General features: G+C 35.6%; 1 protein-coding gene across 6 annotated transcripts; it reads left to right on the top strand.

The window, feature by feature from the left end:
* Positions 1-256: 256 nt before the first annotated feature.
* LOC140035307 (beta-glucosidase 11-like) lies at positions 257-8,252 on the top strand. 6 transcript variants are annotated; one of them, XM_072075748.1, is made up of 13 exons: positions 257-783; positions 906-975; positions 1,242-1,297; positions 2,487-2,562; positions 4,189-4,260; positions 4,399-4,486; positions 4,614-4,869; positions 5,966-6,081; positions 6,221-6,441; positions 6,717-6,733; positions 6,814-6,901; positions 7,358-7,448; positions 7,763-8,252. In XM_072075748.1, exons 1-13 carry the CDS (start codon positions 607-609, stop codon positions 8,010-8,012), a joined length of 1,578 nt encoding a protein of 525 aa, XP_071931849.1. In that variant the 5' UTR covers positions 257-606; the 3' UTR covers positions 8,013-8,252. The 6 variants fall into 6 exon arrangements, 5 of the variants coding, with proteins under 5 accessions (XP_071931849.1, XP_071931848.1, XP_071931853.1 ...); XM_072075747.1 differs by having other exon boundaries at positions 258-783; positions 6,714-6,733; XM_072075749.1 differs by lacking the exon at positions 1,242-1,297 and having other exon boundaries at positions 645-783; positions 6,714-6,733.
* Positions 8,253-21,860: the final 13,608 nt, after the last annotated feature.

Raw genomic sequence — 21,860 nt, 5'->3', positions numbered from 1 at the left:
TATTTTGCTAACAAATTACGTGTCAGAAATGTTAAACTTTTGTTGACAAAGCACTACCTACCCCATCATGCACCCTACGGGCAGTAAGGGGCACACCGCAGAACAACTATATATTACGTCAGTTTTAGAGATTTAAAATTTGAACTAGCACAAATTGATTTACTTGATAAAAATGAAATAATTTCTTACAAAAAAATCATGTGTAAATTTCTATACATGACATATAATTTCGAGACAAATATCTTGACTATTGAGTTGTCATAAAAAAAAAAAAAAAAAGAGCTTCAAAATTTGCGGCACGTCCAATTTGTTAAATCTCCAAAAATTTAACTATTTAAGTGGGCAGCTGAGCACAGGAACTGTGTTTCCTTGGTGTCCACGCAGATCCGGGAGCTCGTGCAACTAAAATATTTTCCTTCAGTTCTTGTTGCCCGCTTGCCTATCTTGATTCTGCAAACTTCCAATGAGATTTTCTCGTCTGAAATGTGCACTTATGCCGGCATAATTGAAAATGAATAAAAAGACCCAACAATAATACAGAAACCAAAGAGTCGACAAGGTAACAACTCCTCCAGACTAGCTCTGTGAAGTGTAAACTTAGACACCATGTGGAAACAGAAACAGAGGAGTCTTATGGATTCTTCTGGTCCTCTGATTATACTGCTAATGTTGCTAATGCTGTTGCAACTTCTGGCTGTAATGACAATAGCCAGAGTGGAGAATTTTACAAGATCAGACTTCCCAGCTGACTTTATCTTTGGTGCTGGCACTTCATCATTTCAAGTCAGTACTTTCTCCGTTTCATTTGATTTAATTTCTTCACACTTAGTTCTTTTTCTTTTTCTTTTGCTGGAAGAGGATTAGTAGTTATAGTGTATAATGATTAATCATATGCATATGTATAGGTAGAGGGGGCTGCTCGTGAAGATGGAAGGACGCCTAGCATTTGGGATACCTTCGTTTATGCCAATAAGGGTAAGTTTGCCGAAAAATAAATTTTTTGGGTACGACTATTGGGTACCAATAGCCATAGGTCTTAGGTGTTAGCTTTTTTTAAAAAGAAAAAAGTTAAGTGTTAAGAGAAATGACTGGGCTTCAAATGGTGAGTTGGACGAAAATTATGTATACTGAGACGAGTTGGCAGAAGTTAATGAGAAAAACTCAAATTTTGCATTTTTAAAAATTTGTTTATTGATTTGTTAATTTGTAACTTAGGCTTTAATCTCCAATAAAATGTTCAGGGCTTTCTAATGGAGCCTCCGGAGACATAGCTTGTGATCAGTATCACAAATACAAGGTAAACATTTCAGTCATATTTTAGGCTTTCTGGCCTAGTGGTGGCATTGGAACTTCAATAGCAAATCTAACTTCATCTAATGGTGTTCCTAAATTGCTCTGCTGACAATTAGTGGAAATCATCTCCTAAAATGAATTATGTGAGGTGGAGATTGAAAATATTCTATTGCCGAGAGACACATGGGTGAATTGTGCAGGTGTACATGTTTATAGTTAGTATCTTTACTTGTTTTGTTACTATCGACATCCTTTGTTGTGTTAGTTTCTACATTGTCCTGAGCAGTTGGAAAGACCAATGGCTGTGGCATCTGATCCCCCAAATATGAGACTTAGTTGATGATTAGATGTTTGTTAGCCTGCCCATCTTTTGATTTTTTATAGCAGTGGAAAGTAAATGGTCTTCTATGAAATCCGTTTTTCTAATGGTTAATATTTGAGCATAGAAGCTTTAAGTTAAGCTATTTAAACTTTTTAATTGGCAGCAGATTGTTACACTTAAAACCAGAAAAAATGAGATATACTTTTATGCTTCATATACACCAAAATTAATTGCTGATAGTATCAGATATTGAATCAAATTCTTCTCTCTCTTCATTCCACCTCTTCCTACCAAAGCTGAACAAAGGAATCTAAAGTAGTTCTCAACTTTGTGGCTTGGTTGGTGAACAGTGTCCTTTTATATTCACTATTATCCCAAGCAGATGAAGCATCTGAATGTCAACTTTGTAGTTTGTACGTACAATTACAAATGCAACCTGTTCTCTTTTCTGATAACAATTCTTTTGGGGCATTATATAGTTGTTTTACTAAGAAGCAATGCAATAGTGGGCAGCAGCATAGCTGGACGTTGCTCTATTCAACCAAAGACAAACTCGTTAAGCAAAACAAAACAACCTGCTACCACTATCATCACTATTATCACACTAAATGTTCATGCCTCGGCTATTCCTGATTCCATCCATATGTATCTCGAACATCCTGCAGTATTACCGAATTCTGCTCCATTAGACTGCTACTTAAATGTATTTGCTGGTTGAAAGGTGTTACATTGTTAGTTACGTGGATCTCAGTAGCCTGCTACTTGAATCTTCTTAATGGTATAAAAATGTTTGTGGATATTAAGTGATAAAATCATTCATTATCTTGTTAACATAAGGATGCAGTTCACTTTAGGAATATATCTGTTTCAGGAAGATGTTCAACACATGGTAGACACAGGTCTGGAGGCTTACAGATTCTCTATTTCCTGGTCAAGACTTATTCCTGGTATGTTGAGTTCTACTGTACTACCTATACAAGACCACTGCACACTTTATTTCTTTCTTCTGATACCCATGGTTCGCCAACTCGGCCGAGTCATAACCGGAACAGTCCCTGCCGTTCCGATACCGATACCCGAAACGCCGATTATACCATATCCGATTTGAATCGCTCCGAATCAGTTGATATTGACCGAGTTAGAACGGTGTAGAAGGATACCGGCCAAATTCTCGGATTCGACTCGGATATGAACCGGTCAGATCATAAACAGCAACAAGAACACAGAGAGTCGGCCACCCATGCTTTTTTGTTTTCTTTTTCAACCACAAAGACAAGATTTAGGGGAAAAGGAGGATAAGGGGAGAAACATACCGTCAATTTCTGTGTGCCTTTTGCAGAGAGGGAAGGAGAAAACAGAGAGAAAGGAAAAGGGAAAAGAAAGAACGAGGGTCACAGCAGTATCTGGAGTGATTATTTGGAGAAGCGAGCTGAAGGGGTTCTTCAATTTCTTCATCGTCCGGCTATGAAGGAAGGAGAGGAGAAAAACAGAGGGTGACGGCAGAGAGGGAAGGAGACAACAGAGGGAAAGGGAAAGTGAAAAAAAGAATGAAGTTGACTGCTGAATATCACATCTGGAGCTGAAGGCATCTTCAATTTCTTCGTCATCTGTACCGGGCGAAGGGGTCTTCAGTCTGGCCGTGAAGGAGGAGAAAAAGGGCGAAAGGGAAATTGGAAAAAAAATGAAGAAAGGGACGGCCAAATCTGAGAGGAACAACACTAATTGCAATGATCGTATACTCTCCTTGGCTGCTGAAGAAGTGGAAGACAGCGTTGCTGAGTTGGATTCTGCATCATCTGTTGCTACTCCTTGGGATGTCTTTTCTCTTTTGTCCTTTCTCATTTATGGGTCCTACTTTGTAGAAAAGCTGAAAAGATTTGAAAAAAGGACAATTGGATGGTGCAAAAAAGCTGTTGTTGCATGTTTTGTCTTGGAAGTAACATGCAATTAACGTATCATGCTTTATTATGCTAAGAGAAGCTGGGGCTTTTGTACCGGATCAGGGAAAAATATAGGAGGAAAAATTGGAAGCACCTGAAGTTCAAGTTTGGCCCAAGTAATTAAGCGAAAATGCTTGTTTTTTTATATCTTTGCATTTCATAATATTATTTGATAAGTATTTGTTTCTTTATTGTATTAAATAAATACCGTTATTTTCTTTGTGTATAGAGATTTGTATTGTATTATGTAAGATATGATAATTTTATTCTTATATATAATTATTTATCTCATATAAAATAGAATTAGAATGTACATTTGATTCTAAAATCATTTATTACTAATGCTATAGACCCTTGTGGTAATGACAGTATTATTTTATTTAATAATCAGTAACTATATATGATAATGTAGGTATTTAGTAAATTTAATTTGATAATTGTGTTTTTAATGGTATTTTCTATTTTTAGTAAATTTTTCAGATTTTAAAAAATTTTTTATATACTATAATGTGCGTATCATCCGATATTTAACTGATATGCCGCGACGGATGTGGAACAACCGAGACCGCGACGTGACCGCGACCCGCGACGGCGAACCATGCTGATACCTTGTTTTATAATTTCTCTTTTCAGATGGAAGAGGCCGTGTCAACCCCAAAGGTTTAGAATATTACAACAATCTTATTAATGAACTCCTAATGCATGGTAAGCTCATGGATAATGACATCATATTGACAAATCTTTATCTTCCCAAGAACATGGAGATAAACTTCCAAAATGCTGTACAATCTATTCAAATTTCTTTCCATCTTAATGCGACTTTACTGTTGGACCAAAGCATAGGAATTCAGCCACATGTCACGCTTTTTCACTTTGATACCCCTCAAGTTCTTGAAGATGAATATGGGGGATGGCTCAGTCGGAAGATAGTGTAAGTTTTTAATATTTGTACTTTGATCCATTCACATTTAAGCTTGTTTTATGTATGATTTATATTGTAAAGCATAGATGCTTATTTATGGTATCAGATCTAAACACTTATTTGTTTGTTATTTCAGGAAAGACTTTACCGCCTATGCTGATGTGTGCTTCAAGGAATTTGGAGACAGGGTTCTGTATTGGACTACCATAAATGAGGGTAATATATTTGCCTTGGGTGGTTATGATAATGGAAACGCACCCCCAGGGCGCTGCTCTTTTCCATTTGGACTGAACTGCTCCGAGGGTAATTCCATAACTGAGCCATATATTGCTGGTCACAACTTGTTGCTGGCACATTCATCTGCTGTGAAGCTATACTACAAAAAGCATAAGGTATTACTATAATATCCTATTTCATAAATTTTTTCACATAAACAGCAAACAGTATCTTGAAAGCTCTACAACTGCCATTGAAATATGATTTTTGTCACATTGATCCTAATGGACTATCGTTTTCGATAAACTCATAGTCCATGTCCAACCATATACATCTCTGCATGTACAGAGGTGGCACTGTGATTAATAAGTAATCATAGATGGAAACTATTATTAGTTAGTGGTGTTAACTGGAAAATACTAGAGATGAATTTACAGAGTAGGGTAATCTTCCGATTCACTTTTATAGAGATAGGGATGGGAATGTGGTGGATCTTGTCCAGAACACTGTGTTATCCCAACCTTGTTAAGCTACCACATTATTGATGCTCTGGAGCATTGTGAATTTAAACTAATGCTAACCAGTGATGCACCTGGAATGTGCTCTTGTACTTTAATTGTGTCACAGTATCATTATCACTTAGACAAGCATCTTTTATGTAAGCGTATTTTTGCCACTTATTGTATATAATTGTGGCTCTAAGTGTCCAAGCAGATATTTAGATGCTTGTCTACTTGCTAATTGGAGTCATTCTGCTATGTGCTGGCTCTGGTGTAGTCATTTACATTGAAAGAATTCTGTCCTTAAACTCATCTGTCACCTCTTCGATTTTAATCAAGGAAATCACAATTTACTCTGAGATAAATTATCAACATTCTGTCAGTTTACATTTGTCTCATAGGGAAAAAAAAACGATTGGTTGCAAGTGCTCCTGGGACTTGGTTTAGATGGAAGAATAGAAAAATAGCTTGGAATAGAGACCAAACACGCTTCAGATCACCTGTGGGGATTGGAAAATGGGCAGCTTAATAGGTCTGAAAATGGAAAGGCAATTCAGTAATAAAGCACCTGCTGCCACTCCCACTAATGTGTGTAGTATCATGCAGTTTGATCGTTGAGTTCCCACCTTGCATCTGCCAAGGAAGAATAAGACAATATGACATTGATGCTTTTGTTTAGAATTCTTTTAAGTGGTTTTTTTTTTTTATCTTCATATTTGGGAACATATCAGGTGAAGTAAGTCAATTAACAGATGTTGAACCTCTATAACAGGCGACTCAACATGGTTTTGTGGGACTAAACATCTATGCTCCTTGGTTTTCTCCATATTCTAATGCTACAGAAGATATAATTGCAACTCAAAGAGCCATTGATTTTTACATTGGTTGGTGAGTAGAGAATCTTTGGTAGATAAGTGCTTTAATTATACATTTCATCATTCTTGTTAGCAGCAAGATGCTTTCTGCATTTATCTGCTTTAAGTAAAATATAAGCTTGCTTTATCGTATACCCACAATTTGACTGCAGGTTTCTCCATCCAATGGTGTTTGGAGACTATCCTGACATCATAAAGAAGAATGCTGGCACAAAGATTCCAGCGCTAACTCCACGTGAATCTAGGCTACTTAAGGGCTCATTCGACTTTATAGGGCTGAACCATTATTTAACACTCTACGTCAAGGACAGTCCTAGCAGCCTTAATGTGAATATCAGGGACATAGCTGCTGATATGGGATTAAGCACTCTGGGTATGTGTCGCACATGTGCTGTGAACTTGCATTGTACTTATCCCTTGCTGGATTTGATTTTGCTGAGTGAATCAACTGATCAAATCCTTTTGCAAAGCCTTGTTTATTAGTTCGATGAGAACTAGTTTGCAACCTTGGATTCATCTCAGAATTCTTAGTGCTTCTCCTTCTTTCAAAAATCTATATCTCTATGTTGACTTTTGTTTCCCTATAGATATTGTGATTAAATTTACTTATTACTGTATCTTTTTGTTTTTCTTTCGTTGAACCAGAAGATGCACCAGAAAATCAGGTTAGGATTAACGGTTTAACGTCAAGATATCCTGTTCTTCATTTTCAGTCCTGTGTTAATTACCATCCGGTTTGGCACAGAATGATGATACATCATCCAGTCTATCCGGAATTCTGGAGTATCTCAGGAATGTATATGCCAATCCACCTACTTATGTCCATGAAAATGGTCCTCTCTCTCTCTCTCTCTCTCTCACGCATATCTGCCTTTGCTTGGATGCATTAACCTGTATCTTTTCTAGTCATTTTCCAAATGTTTCTGTACTAGTGACCTGATTCTGACAAATGCTTACCTCCGATAGACATGATTGGTACTACATCTGTTTTTTCACCAAAAAAGAGAAATGAAGTGATCACTTAACCTACGAACCTAATTATACCACCACTAAAAATATATTGCTTGAGAATTATCATTTCCCTTTGGATTTGTTCCTCTTCGTGGATATATATGCATGGTTTTAGCTCTCTAAGTTTCTAGCTTTAAGTTTAGGGTGCTCTTGTACTTGTACAACTTTTTTGGCCTGCTGTGCTCTGCCACAAATGCATTCTCATCTGATGAATTTACAATCAGCAGATGTTTGCAGCTATCTGATGAATTTATAATGAATGTTACTGTTTTTGACAGGTAAAGGAACTGAGCGCAATGGAACACTAAACGACACATCAAGGGTGAAATATATGTATTCATATATCAGGACCTTGCTTGATGCTATAAAGTAAGCATGTGCAACTTTGAATTAGGGTCACTTCAACTGTGTGTTTACTGCTATTAGTACGAGCTAAATTTTGCATATTTCCCATGTTTTGAGATTTCAATTTCTTCAGTAACTATTTAACAAATCATTCTGCCAAAAATTGGTCATCGAAGCCATGCAGCAAGGCATGTTCTGCTTAACTTTTTAGACTAAATGCATAAGGTTACAGTATCACTGAAATTTTTTCTGAAATGACTTTTCTCACCATTTTATATGTCGACTTTTCTGACCTCTTTTTTTTTTTTTTTTTTTTATAATCTTGCAATGTTTGGAAGAAATGGATCAAATACAAAAGGGTACTTCCTCTGGTCTTTGCTAGATGGTTTAGAGCTAATGGGCGGCTATACAACCAGCTTCGGCCTGTTCTACGTTGATTTGGATGACAAGCAATTGAGAAGATACCCAAAGCTCTCAGCACGCTGGTACTCCAATTTCCTCAAGGGAAGAACCATCAAGCCTGATGAGATAAATGAAGTTGTAAATGAAATCTTTGTCTCTTCGACGTCGAAAGCCTCTGATCAGTGATGACTACTACAATCCTTTCATCATTTCTTGTTTTTCTGATTCTTACTTGCACGACTTCGTCTTCCCATGCCTAATTGTCTTTGATCATTTTGTGCTTATAGGGTTCTCTGTTCAAGTTATGCACAATGTATTTAGTAACTGTGCACGAACCGCACCAAAGGGCAGTGTTAGGATCTGTTTTAAGTATGCCAGTAAATTCTATATGGATTAGATCATTTATTTTGAAGCAGCTTTATATGACTAGGGGGTTTCATTTGCACTAAAACATGACAGGAACATGCAAATTTGTACAACTCAAACTGAGAGCCTGAAAGGCTATGGTATATGGGTCAATTGTCCTACCCAGCATATGGTATTATCAACTAACTGGAAACCCTTCTCATTCGACAGAGGCCTACTAATTGATTGCATAGATAGCTGATTCTTTTGGTAATTGGTATTGGAAATACATTTTTCCTGGATTGTCTTGGATTTCTGTTTTGCTGCAACAATTTGCCTTTCTTTTTAGGCAGCTTAACTGATGAAGAATTCTAATTTTACTGATCAGGAATTCAAATTGAAGATCCTCAACTGCATGTTTACATTTAAGAAGATAACTTCATTGAACTTTGATTTGTATTTCCACTATACTGAAACACATAAAGCTTACCTCAAGTCAATATGGTTTACAATGTTTGGCCTGCCGAAGTTTTTGCCCCAGCTTGAAACATCTCCCTAATATCATAAAAATCTTGAGCAGCCTGATTATGGTAATCTGGTAGGCATATGGCTTGCAATAAAACCATCGATACAAGCAGCTTCTCTATCACGAGCATTCGAAATTCAATTACGTATTTACGTTGCCAAGGAATAGTGTTGGTACTTGGTAGTAGTACTATTGTGAATGCAATCATGTACCAGCAAGCAAATCGCAGAGAAAGGAAATTGGGAAAACGACCATTTTGGTGCCTATTTTTAGGGTCTTGGCAAATGTGGTCTCTTATCAATCAATTTTACCAATTTAATCCCTCATTCTTGCCAATCTAGAAGTTCCGATGGAATTGGTTACGTGTTGGGCATGTGAGCCTTTGAAAATGACCAACTTAGGTCTTGTTTGATAATTCAATTCAATATTAAATTTAATTGATTTAGATCTTAACATGTTTAGGCGTGTTTCATAATGAGAATTAGAACATGTGAATTAATTAAGTGATATTGAATTTTTTAGATAAAACTTATTCCAAAAATAAATGATAAGTTATTCACTTATTACTTGATGTGATATATACTTAAATGTATTAAATTTAGTATTTAACAATTCAGTAACTTAATGGGATAATGTTGTGGTGACTTATCGTCACTCACTTTTGAATATTTTAATGATAAAACACTGGAAGAGTTGGTTATAAGCGATCCCCACAGTCTAGACTGGTACTTTTAGCGACCATTTTGTTACGGTCATTTAGGTTTCCAAGTCCTAGAAACTTGAGAAGTAAGGTAAGGAGATAAAGTAGTAAATTTGACCATAAAATTGGTAAATTTAGCCATAAAAACAGTAAGCTTTAATATCTTATGAGAAAGTTACTTACCATTTTTGCAATGAAAGTTACAAATTCTTTCACTAATTTTACCAAAAAAAGGTGTCACATGTCCTCTTCAACCTCTCCACTTATTAAAAAAAAAAAAAAAAGATTACTGTCTAGTCCCACCGTTTCCCCACTCCTAAGAAAGTAATAAGATCTAGATTTAGATGCCTCTAGTTGAAATATGGGATATTCCCATGAAAAGTTTTTATAATGTAAAACGGTCATCTTGTTTATTCTTGGTGGTATTATCGATGAACTCATACAATTTGGTATGTAAATTGGAGAATCAATCAATTTTTGTTATAGCAATGACAAGGTTTGTCTTTTAAAGTACTAAGTTCTACTAAAATAAGAAAAAAAAAATAAAGGTGCCAAGATGCTCTTAAACTTGATGTTGTTTGAACCCAACTCTTGAGAATTTTTTTTCACTATTTTTGTTTTCCCAAGTGCCTTTCCAAAATTCCAAATGCTTGAAAATTTATCCAACTTTTGGTTAATGCATAGAATATTAAATCTTTGAACTGGATTTAATATTCCAAAAAGTGTTTATATGGTATACTCGATTCAGTTAAGATAGGCTCAAGTATTAATATTTTGGTAAGAGTGAAATTAATTTAGATAAGTTTCCAAATGCGGAGGACAATAAATGTGAGTTTATATATTCACATGATAAATTAATGAACTAAGTTTCTGATTTTGCAAATCAATGAACATTTTATCCATTTTAGCTATTAAGTTCCATTTGCAAGAATAACTTAAAAAGAAACTATCCAAAACTACTAGTAAACTAGTAACCTTTCCAACAATTTTAAAATTTAGAAACTCTAAAAGAATTTGGATTATCACAATACTTTCTTCTCCAACTTAAAAAGAATACATGTCCCCAACAAAGCACCATGTACAATAGTCTATCAATACGATAAAAACTGTTGTAATAATTGTTTATTAACTAATAAATATAGGTATTGAAGACCTGATACTTCTACTTTATATTTGTGCTATACATTTTACAATTATTTTGAAAAGTAATATAAACTTTATAAATTGAGGGCATTTTAGAGTGTTCATTTAAATTTTTGGTCAAGCCTAAGGTTTAGTTACAAAACATGTGAAATCAAGGGAGGTAAGTGTAATTTTTGAAATATTAAGGACGTTCAATGAAATTGTCCTAAACCTCAAGGGAGAATTATGAATTATTCCTATAAAATATATATTATATATAGTCATGTATTTAATTATGAGTTTGGATCAAGTCCAATTTGAACCCAAAATTCATATAACAACATGAAATGAGATTGAGCCTTTTAATATTAGCCCGAAACCCGAAAGTTTGAATCCCTTGACCTTGCTAAAACCTAGACTCAAAAAGCCCAATTACACCCCTAATTAAATTACCTCCTCTAGCCTTCATGCAGCTTGAGCGGGAATTAAGAGTGCACAAGGCCTCGCAAGTGCCATTTCGCGCAATTTAACAAAATGATGGTGTTGTAATTGGATTTACCAATGACGTCGTTTTGAGACAAAAAAAAAAGGAAAAGAAAAGCAAAATGCTGCAAATTTGACCAGTTTCATTAGTTCATCTCTATTAAGCAATCCAAGTTGGGAGGTGAAGAAATTCTTAATTTGCCGAGAGGAAAAAATGTTGCGGTCAGATTTTGGGACGAATAATGAAATATTTCAAGTTTTTAAAAAAGTGGTTTAGCCCCCGTTTACTAGTGTTCTCCCCCGTTTACTAGTGTTCTCCCCTTCCTTTTCATGTACTGCTTTCCTCTATTCGTCCGCCTCAGAAATAGAAGAATTGTGGCAAAAAGGGTCAAATTCCAATTGCAGGAACAAATGGTATCCGATAGGGGATGCAACAGCCACACCAAAACAAGTTCTGCTAAACAGAAGAGTAGCGAGGAAATCAACTCATCTCCAGAGATTCAACGACAAACGTGGTGCTGAAAGCAAAGATAGGCATTGAATCCTTTAATATGTTGAACACCCACATGGAAGAGTTCGTAACAATAAGAACAAATGTTGGTGGGGAAACATCTCTAGCTTGGTTTTTGTACAATGCGAGATTTGCTTTGATAGTAGTTACGTAGAGAACTATACATGAAAACATAGAATTTCTAGGTTAGGGTCATTAAATACACAAATGTATTGAACAATCATGTTGGATTGACCATGCCTGTACATCTCTTAATTGTGAATGATGAGGACTCTGTTCACTCAACAAGAAAAGCCTTCACTTGCCGTCATTGTCTTAGATGTCAAGGAAAAACTAAAAATACAAAAGCCATGGCATGCACACATGTGGATGTACTTACATAGAAAATTCATCGTAATAGAAAATATGGGTAACCAAGATGAGGTAAATCCTGTATAGGCAAAAAGCTAATGAATGATAATGGTGGTTCAACTAATGCGTAAGTTGTGAATCTTGTGATGAGTTTTGTTTGTTATGGAGTTAGTAAAAGACTAAATTGGTAAGTTTGCGTTATGTTATGCCTTGGCGTAAAGAAACATTTGGTGTGTGTAATCAATTTGAAGTGTTGCAAACGATTATTTGAAAGCTAATATAGCAGCATTCTTGCTGAAGAGATTGCTGAATTTTAAGGTTTATTGTAAAAGCATCACTAATGTAATAGTATTTTTTATATGAAATTCAAAGGCATGGAGCTCGTGGAGGAGAATGGGCAGTAGATCTTCAACTACAACATTTTGAGTGTTGGAATGGAGTTTGACTTCGAACATGATGCCTATAATTGCTATAATTCTTATGCTGTAATGATGGGGGTTAGTGTGCCAAAAGAGTATGGCAACAACGACAAGAATGGCTTTATTACTTTAAGATGATTCACCTGCACAAAGGAAGGCAGCAGGCGACTGGACAAGAGAGACTCGAAAACTAAAAGGCCTCGTGCATATACAGAGGCTGGTTGTGAGGCAAAAATGGGTATTGTCCGAAATAGGGAAAACAAGAGGTATAGGGTGTTGCACTTTGTTAGCGAACATAATCATGAATTACACCTACCAGAATGTCGTCACTTGATGGCTTCTAGAAGAAAAGTGACTGAAGCATAGGGGATTGAGGCTAAAATTGTGGAGGATTCTAGGTTATCTCTGAAAAAATCTTATGATTTCACGGCTGAACAAGCTGATAGAACACAAAACCTTGTATGCATACAGGAGGATATTAAGAGGCACTTAAGGATTACGATGTAGAGGAGCCTAAACTATGGTGAGACCGGGAGTTTGACGTGGTACTTCACACAGGATCTTGCCCATAATCTTTTATTTGTATATTTCTTGCAAATGGATTGTGAGAAAGTGGTGATAAATGTATTCTAGATAGATGCAAGAATGAGAGTTGATTATTCATGCTTCGGAGACTTCGTCACATTTGACACAACCTATAGGACTAACAAGAACTACAAGCCACTTGGAATGTTTATCAGTTTCAACCATCATAGCCACATGGTTGTTTTTGGTGTGGCCCTCTTGTATGATGAGACTATAGAGACATTCACATGGTTGTTTGAGACATTTCTTAATGTAATGTCAAATAATCATCTGAGGACGATACTCATAAATCAAGACCCTACCATTATTGCAGCCATTGCACAAGTTATGCAAGAAACCCATCATGGACTGTGTACCTTCCATATTCGACAGAATTTTGTGAAACATTTAGGAAATTACTTCAAAACCGAGTTGCCGTTTTGAAATGGTTCATGGACTACATGCACAGGATAGAAGATGAAGATGAATTTAGCAGTGCATGGTATACTATTCTTGCTGAGCACAATAGTTGGTTAATGGGTTTGTTTGATTTGAAAGAAAAATGGGCAAGGTGCTATACAATGAAAGAGTGGACTGTAGGAATGCGAAAAACATAGCTAAGTGAGAATTCCTGAGTACTCCAATGCTGAAATTAAAACCCATTTGAAAGCTAACCATGATCTCTTAAAGTTCTTTACTCACTTTAACAATGTGATGGAGAAACGGTGGCAAAAGGAGGCCACTGCAGAGAATGAGGCAAGATAGAAGTTGCCAACGCTTGGCTTGAAAAGGTCACCGATGTTGAAACAGGCTGCATCCATTTACACTGCAGCCATGTTTGTTGAGTTTCGTAACGGATACGATAAGTCAAGCACTTTAGTTGCTAAGCAAAAAGCAATGAGTAAAGAGGGTGTTGTGTACTAAGTCAGCAAGTACAAGAGGGAATGTTATTGGTTAGTAACATACAACTCTTCTACTTATGACCTGTTTTATAACTTCAACAAGTTCCAATCAATTGGCATTTTATGTTTCCATAGTTTCAAAGTCCTCCATACCATGGATGTGAAGGAAATCTCAAATATATACATTCTTATAAGATGGACACGCAGTGCTAGGAATGGCATGCTAATCGACGGTAAGGGAGTAGAAAGTCATAAAGAACCAGAGTTGAAAACGTTAGAGCAATACAGATTATTATGCCCAAACGTAGTCAAGGTTGCTACAAAAGCAGCAAGCTATTCTAAGGCAACAACACTACTTATCAATGGTATTGTCGAACTCAATAAGAAGATTGAACACATTTTGTTGTCCTGCACAAGTATAGATGAAGGTGTCACAACAACATCAAATAATGCTACTGAGAATGGTAACAATGTGGAAATTGGTTTTACTTTGTGCATTAAAGAAAAGGGCATAAAGAAGTGCATCATCAATAAAAGAAAAAAGAAAATGCAAAGTTAGATTGATAAGCACAGCAAAAAGAAATATCAGAAAAAAAATGTGGGAGATAGAATTGTAACGGTATACCACTGGAACCATAAATGATGCATTGATATGAACTGCACAGTGATATGTTTAGCACTAACAGGGATGTTTTGCACATTTGACAGCCTAAAGAAGATGCAACACCACAGACCACACCGGAGAAGGACAAGAGAACCCTCCTCGCACAATTCCATTTTCATGAACATCCCATCACCCCAAAGTGAGTGCTCTCACTGCCAAATTGATATTTAAGTGGTATATGACTACTTGTACTCTCACCGAATGAGTGCTAGTGCAGACTATGATGGTATAATCATGCAGTAGTATTGTGTAGGATTTAAATAAATTATTATTACAGATTTTGGTGTCTTGAGAAGCATCAACAATTTTAATATTGTGTGTTTTCCATACGCACACTTGCGTATAAAATTGGAGTACGTTGGTCTGAAGTATTAGCTATCAGCCGTTATGGATACATAGATGATTCTTTCAATTGAGGTTATTTTCCGGTACAAGATGTTGGAAACTTTTCAAAATTTGTATGATGTACATACATGTAATTAATGTATATTCATTAATTTTTGGTACATGTATAGTATTGTGAATGATTCTAAAATGTACATTTATTTATGAATGTATTCATGTATATGTGAATTATTGAATGAAAGGATAGATTCATGTTTTGATCTAATGATCATGAGATGCATGAATTAAAGTGCATGAATGTGTACACAATACTTTGAATCTATTCATACACAATACTTTGAATCTATTCATACAAGTGTTTAATGAGGTCTTTTGTTTCCCAAACAAATCTTCCTATATAAAGAGGTCAAGTAGAGAGTGGTTTGCTGCAGAAAATCACTTTCCTACTATCCTTACTCTCTCAAAAGCACTCCTTAGTTCACAAAGGGTTTGTCTTGCTTTGTGCAAGAGTTAAAGACAAACAAAACTTCATCTTATCCTAAAGGATATTTGTCCAAGGTTATTGCACTTTATATCGGACAAATAAAGTCTAAAGGAAAGTGATTTCTATCACGATTTGAAGCCAATTCTGGTCACAATATTTGCCAATTCTTTGCTTTTTACCCAACAATCTTTAGGCTCTATTTATACTCTACAATGGCTGGTACCTTGAAAGATTTGGCATCCAATATTGTCAAGCTCGAGAGGTTTGATGGAGGGAATTTCATTCGTTGGCAAAAACGTGTTCGTTTCCTTCTCACTGCACTCAAAGTGGTCTATGTTTTGACCACACCAAAACCATTGATCAATCCCGATGAAGAAACTCTTGAAGACATCCGAAACCGTCAGAAATGGGAGAACGACGATGAAATATGCCGTGGTCACATCCTCAATACCATGAGTGACAACCTGTTCGATGTCTACCATTCAATTGCTACCGCCAAGGAACTTTGGGATCGATTGGAGTCCAAGTACATGCAAGAAGATGCTACAAGTAAGAAGTTTCTTGTCTCGTCTTTTAATAATTATAAAATGGTAGATAATAAGTCTGTTATGGAGCAATTTAGTGAGATTGAAAGGCTTCTTAATCACTTCACACAACACAATCTACACATGGATGAAGCCATTATTGTTTGCTCTATAATAGATAAGTTACCACCTTCTTGGAAAGATTTCAAAAGAGATCTCAAACATAAGAAAGAGGATATCTCTCTTGAGATTCTTGCTAAATCTCTTCGAGTAGAAGAGGAAATTCGCATGCAAGAAAAGAAGGATAGTCAAATCCTTGAAGAGAACAAAGATTCTACTTCAAAAGTGCATGTGATTGAAGAGAGGCAAACTGAAAAGTCTCAAGGAAGCAAGAAGGGCCAACAACCCAAGAATCAATCCAAGAAAAGAAAGAAGGGACAGTGCTTCTATTGCAAGAAAGAGGGACACTACAAGTCCGAGTGCAAGATTCTTCAAAACAAGAAGAAGAAGCAAGAGTCTTCCCAAAACACAAGCAAAAATCTTGTAGCAATGATATCTGAAATCAATATGATTGAAGATGATTTTGCTTGGTGGGTTGATTCTGGAGCTACGCGACACGTGTGCAACAATAGAACGTTCTTCAAGTCCATGAAACCGGTGGATGAAAGCACCGTTGTTTACATGGGAAATTCTGCTACAATTCCGGTTCAAGGCATTGGAGAAGTAGAATTAAAATTTACTTCCGGAAATGTTGTAACCTTGACAAATGTGTTTTATGTACCGGAAGTTAGGAAGAACTTGGTGTCAGCTGGGCTGTTAAATAAATTTGGCTTTAGACTTGTGTTTGAGTCTGACAAATTTATTTTGTCTAAAGGTGGTATGTTTGTAGGCAAGGGTTATCTTTGCAATGGGATGTTTAAGTTGAATGTACTTGCTATTAGAAATAATAAGAGTGATATTATTTCTGCGTACTTGGTTGAGTCTTCTTTTGAATTGTGGCATAATAGGATTGGTCATGTTAATTACAAAAGAATGCATGAAATGATGAGACTTGATTTGCTGCCATATTGTGATAAGATTGAAGGAAAATGCAATACATGCATGCTAACGAAAATCACAAGAAATTCGTTTCCTAAAGTTGAAAGATCATCTAAAATCTTGGATCTCATTCATAGTGATGTATGTGATTTGCATGGAACTCCTACTTTGGGTGGTAAAAAGTACTTTGTGACTTTTATTGATGATTATAGTAGATACTGTCATGTTTTCTTGTTACACTCAAAAGGTGAAGCTTTGCAAAAATTTAAGGCATACAAATCAGAAGTTGAACTTCATTGTGAATCCTTTATCAAATGTCTAAGGACAGATAGAGGTGGGGAATATTATGATATTACCTATTTTGAGTCTGTTGGGATAAAACATGAGGTGACTGCTCCTTACACACCACAACAAAATGGTGTAGCCGAAAGGAAAAATCGTGTATTGACAGAAATGGTTAATGCACTTTTGTCAAAATCTGGTTTAAGTCAAGGATTTTGGGGTGAAGCTTTGTTAACGGCTTGTCATATCCTAAATAGAGTTCCTAATAAAAGGAGTTCTATAACCCCTTATGAATTTTGGAATAAAAGGAAGCCCAACCTAAACTATTTGAAAGTTTGGGGTTGTAGAGCTGTTGTAAAACTCCCAGAATCTCAAAAAAGGAAATTGGGAGAAAGAGGTGTGGAGTGTATATTCTTAGGATATGCACAAAATAGCAAAGCATATAGATTCATGGTAATTGAACCTAATGATTCAATTTCGGTTAATACCATAATTGAGTCTAGAGATGCTATTTTTGAAGAGAATAGGTTCACCTCTATAAAAGATGTTATTCCAAAATCAAGTGAATTGACAAAAGATGGTGTATATGAAACCATTGAATTGAGAAGGAGCAAAAGAGCCAGAAAGTCAAAAAACTTCGGTTCGGACTTTTATATGTATCTAGTTGAAGGAACTAGAGATACAGTGAGCAACCAAATCTCATATTGTTTCAATATTGGGGCTGATCCCAAGACCTATGAAGAAGCAATGAACTCACAAGATGCTCCCTTTTGGAAGGAAGCTATTAATGATGAGATGGACTCAATCATGGGTAATAAAACCTGGAAATTAGTAGACTTACCACCTGGTTCAAAACCAATTGGTTGTAAGTGGATCTTCAAGAAGAAAATGAAGATCGACGGAACTATTGATAAGTTCAAGGCCAGGTTGGTTGCCAAAGGGTTCACACAAAAGTATGGTGTGGACTATTTTGACACATATTCACCAGTAGCTAGAATTGCTACAATTAGAGTGCTACTTGCTATAGCTTCTATCCAAAATCTAGTCATTCACCAAATGGATGTTAAAACAGCATTCTTGAATGGTGATTTGGATGAAGAAGTATATATGGAGCAACCCGAAGGGTTTGTGATACCTGGTCAACAGCATAAGGTGTGTAAACTTGTCAAGTCTTTATATGGACTAAAACAAGCACCGAAACAATGGCATCAGAAATTTGACCAAGTTATTCTTGCTAGTGGGTTCAAAATAAATGAATCTGATAAATGTATTTATAGCAAGTTTGATGATGGCAAAGGTGTCATAATTTGTTTATATGTTGATGACATGTTGATTTTTGGGACTGACTTGGAACAAGTTGAAGTCACAAAAACTTTGCTTTCAAGCAAATTTGACATGAAAGACATGGGTGAGGCAGATGTCATTCTTGGTATGAGAATCTTCAAACATGATAACAATATAATGTTGTCTCAAACACATTATATTGAAAAGATTCTTAACAAATTCAATCAAAGTGATTGTATTCCAGCCTCAACACCATTGGATCCCAAAATAAATTTTGTGAAAAATGAGGGGGATCCAAAATCTCAAATGGAATATGCCAAGATTATAGGGTGTTTAATGTATGCAATGACTTGTACTAGACCTGATATTGCATATGCAGTTGGTATATTGAGCAGATATACAAGCAACCCTAGTAGGTTACATTGGCAAGGTGTAACCAGAATTTTAAAGTATTTAAAAGCCACTAAGGACTATGGTATATGTTATACCGGTTATCCTTCAGTTCTAGAAGGATTTTCAGATGCTAGTTGGATCACCAATAAAGATGATCACTCGTCGACAAGTGGTTGGATCTTTATGCTTGGTGGAGGTGCAATTTCTTGGGGTTCTAAGAAACAGACTTGTATCACCGATTCAACAATGGCAGCAGAGTTTGTAGCACTTGCTTCGGCCTGTAAAGAAGCTGAATGGCTACGTAATTTACTTTGTGATATACCATTGTGGCCAACACCTTTGTCGCCTATCTCAATTCATTGTGATAGTGCAGCTACACTTGCTAAAGCTTATAGTCAAGTGTATAATGGTAAATCAAGACATATCGGTTTGAGACATAGTTATGTCAAAGATTTGATTACAAATGGAGTCATATCAATTGACTTTGTGAGATCAAATGAAAATTTGAGTGATCCTTTGACAAAAGGGTTATCAAGAAATTTGGTGTCAAATACATCAAGGGGGATGGGTTTAAAGTCCAAAATTCTTGATCACTAATGGTGGAACCTCAATTCAACGCTAGATACAACGTCTAGTCTTGAATTCAATGAGTGAAAGTACACCATTCTAGTGGTTGGTGCACTATGTGAAGTTTAGACATCCCAATGTTGAATAGTGCATGTTATTCTCGCCAGTGCAAATGTAAGGATGAGTCATTGGACTCTTAACGAATCTTAAAAGTGCTATCTATGGTGGGGGCACTAAGATGTCGCCTATATGAATGTTGGTTTTCGGCAAACCACAAAGTTAAGGACTTTACTTTGTAAACATTCATGAAAGGATAGTGATACAAGGCCGTAAAATGTATCATTGAAGAACTTATGGTTGTGCGTTGCTCAGTGTGTGATGTGTTTATGAGGTTGGTCCAATGTCCAAGTGGTTCAAAGCTTGTCTACCATCTTGAAGGATTGATTTCAAAGAACCTTCACTAAGATAGTGGTTCAATCGAAAGACACCATTATTTATGCATATGAGTGTCAGATTACTTGGTGACCTTTTAGAAATCCATTTTCTAATTTTGAAAATGGCGGGGGATTGTTGGAAACTTTTCAAAATTTGTATGATGTACATACGTGTAATTAATGTATATTCATTAATTTTTGGTACATGTATAGTATTGTGAATGATTCTAAAATGTACATTCATTTATGAATGTATTCATGTATATGTGAATTATTGAATGAAAGGATAGATTCATGTTTTGATCTAATGATCATGAGATGCATGAATTAAAGTGCATGAATGTGTACACAATACTTTGAATCTATTCATACACAATACTTTGAATCTATTCATACAAGTGTTTAATGAGGTCTTTTGTTTCCCAAACAAATCTTCCTATATAAAGAGGTCAAGTAGAGAGTGGTTTGCTGCAGAAAATCACTTTCCTACTATCCTTACTCTCTCAAAAGCACTCCTTAGTTCACAAAGGGTTTGTCTTGCTTTGTGCAAGAGTTAAAGACAAACAAAACTTCATCTTATCCTAAAGGATATTTGTCCAAGGTTATTGCACTTTATATCGGACAAATAAAGCCTAAAGGAAAGTGATTTCTATCACGATTTGAAGCCAATTCTGGTCACAATATTTGCCAATTCTTTGCTTTTTACCCAACACAAGACCCATCCATAGAAATCTGCTGTTGTGTCGACCAAGAGTGCTTGGTTGTCATTATTATGTATCTGTATTTCTCAAGTGCGAGACTAGGAACCACACAAAATGTTTGCTACATAAATTTGAAAATGTTAATGATACGATAAATTCATGCAAATAATCCACTATATAAACAAATATAAATAGTTATTGAGCCAATTGATTATTATCTCTATTACTAGCATTATAACATCTAATTAGACTTTGCAAAATTTTCTTTGAACCACTAATAGAAGTCCTCTCAATTCTCATAATTTTTTTACCTTCATAGATATCAAGCTAGTCATTCCAATATTCTAGACATGTGGTACATGGTGAGTTAAATGATTGATATCTCCTCTCAAATTTATTCAATAGTACAAATCTTGGTTTGCCATGTCATGATGTGGACAAAGGGCCGCTAAGATTTTTCTAGTTTTTTTTCACAAAATATTATAATACTTTTATAAATGAAAGTAAAATAAAATGAAATGAAAATAAAAGTGACCTTGTACTATACTAAGGACACATGTTACAGCGCCTAAATACATACACATGCTACAATATGTGTCTATTTATTTTGTTGCACATGTCAACGGCTAACTGCTTATTGGCAGTCAGCAACATTCTCCTAAATATACTGTTCACTTATATTAACGCGTGCAAGAGCCTACGACGATGGTCAATACTATGATTGTCCTTTTCAAAGTTCAGCATTTGATTTTGCTTAAAAGCAACTTGTTAAGTCAGAATCCTATTCATTCAATATAATAAATCAAATTATGACAAGTGATTGTTGCGTTAAATTCTTAAACCCTTAAAGTTGCATTTCTATGATTGTTGCTACCAAAAATAATTCTTGCTACTAAAATGTTTTGGACAAAGATTTATATTCCCACATAGACGCCTACAATTAAAAAAAAAAGTAATGAATTTTTTCCTCCATCATTCAAAAATTCAAATTTATTACTGTTAATGGTGGTCGTTTTATCATCTACTTGTATATATAGTATCACATGATTATTTTGTTATCTAACCACGAGGAATAATGTTGAAACAACTACTACAATTCATATGATGTTTGTCGCCTTCATGAACTCCATCTAATTTAAATAGCACACTGTATGATATCACTAGGTTGTCATGGCCTGCTCCAATATCATCCTTGGCATATACTATATATTTGTTGCCTCTAGCTTAATTAATTTTACCATGCGCTATCTTATTCGATTTCCTGCATTTTCGTCAATCATGCCCGAAGGACCTGTCAAAAAAACCTTTTAAATACACCCAAATATAGTAAGAACACAAAGTTTGTTGAGTCATTAAGTATATGCATGGCTTTATATTTACCAATCAGTATAGGCT

The sequence above is a fragment of the Coffea arabica genome, chromosome 2c (genome assembly GCF_036785885.1).
Source record: "Coffea arabica cultivar ET-39 chromosome 2c, Coffea Arabica ET-39 HiFi, whole genome shotgun sequence".
Classification (NCBI taxonomy): Eukaryota; Viridiplantae; Streptophyta; class Magnoliopsida; order Gentianales; family Rubiaceae; genus Coffea; species Coffea arabica.
The sequence above is the reverse complement of the archived record's forward strand: the minus strand, read 5'-3'. Positions and strand labels throughout refer to the sequence as shown.

What these genes read in the sequence shown, in the direction of transcription:
- LOC140035307 (XM_072075747.1), top strand. Translation starts at nt 607, where the DNA reads ATGTGGAAACAGAAACAGAGGAGTCTTATGGATTCTTCTGGTCCTCTG. An exon ending in TAATGAACTCCTAATGCATG is followed by an intron (nt 4,261 to 4,398) that starts GTAAGCTCATGG and finishes ACCAAAGCATAG; the next exon opens with GAATTCAGCCACATGTCACG. An exon ending in ATTGATTTTTACATTGGTTG is followed by an intron (nt 6,082 to 6,220) that starts GTGAGTAGAGAA and finishes ATTTGACTGCAG; the next exon opens with GTTTCTCCATCCAATGGTGT.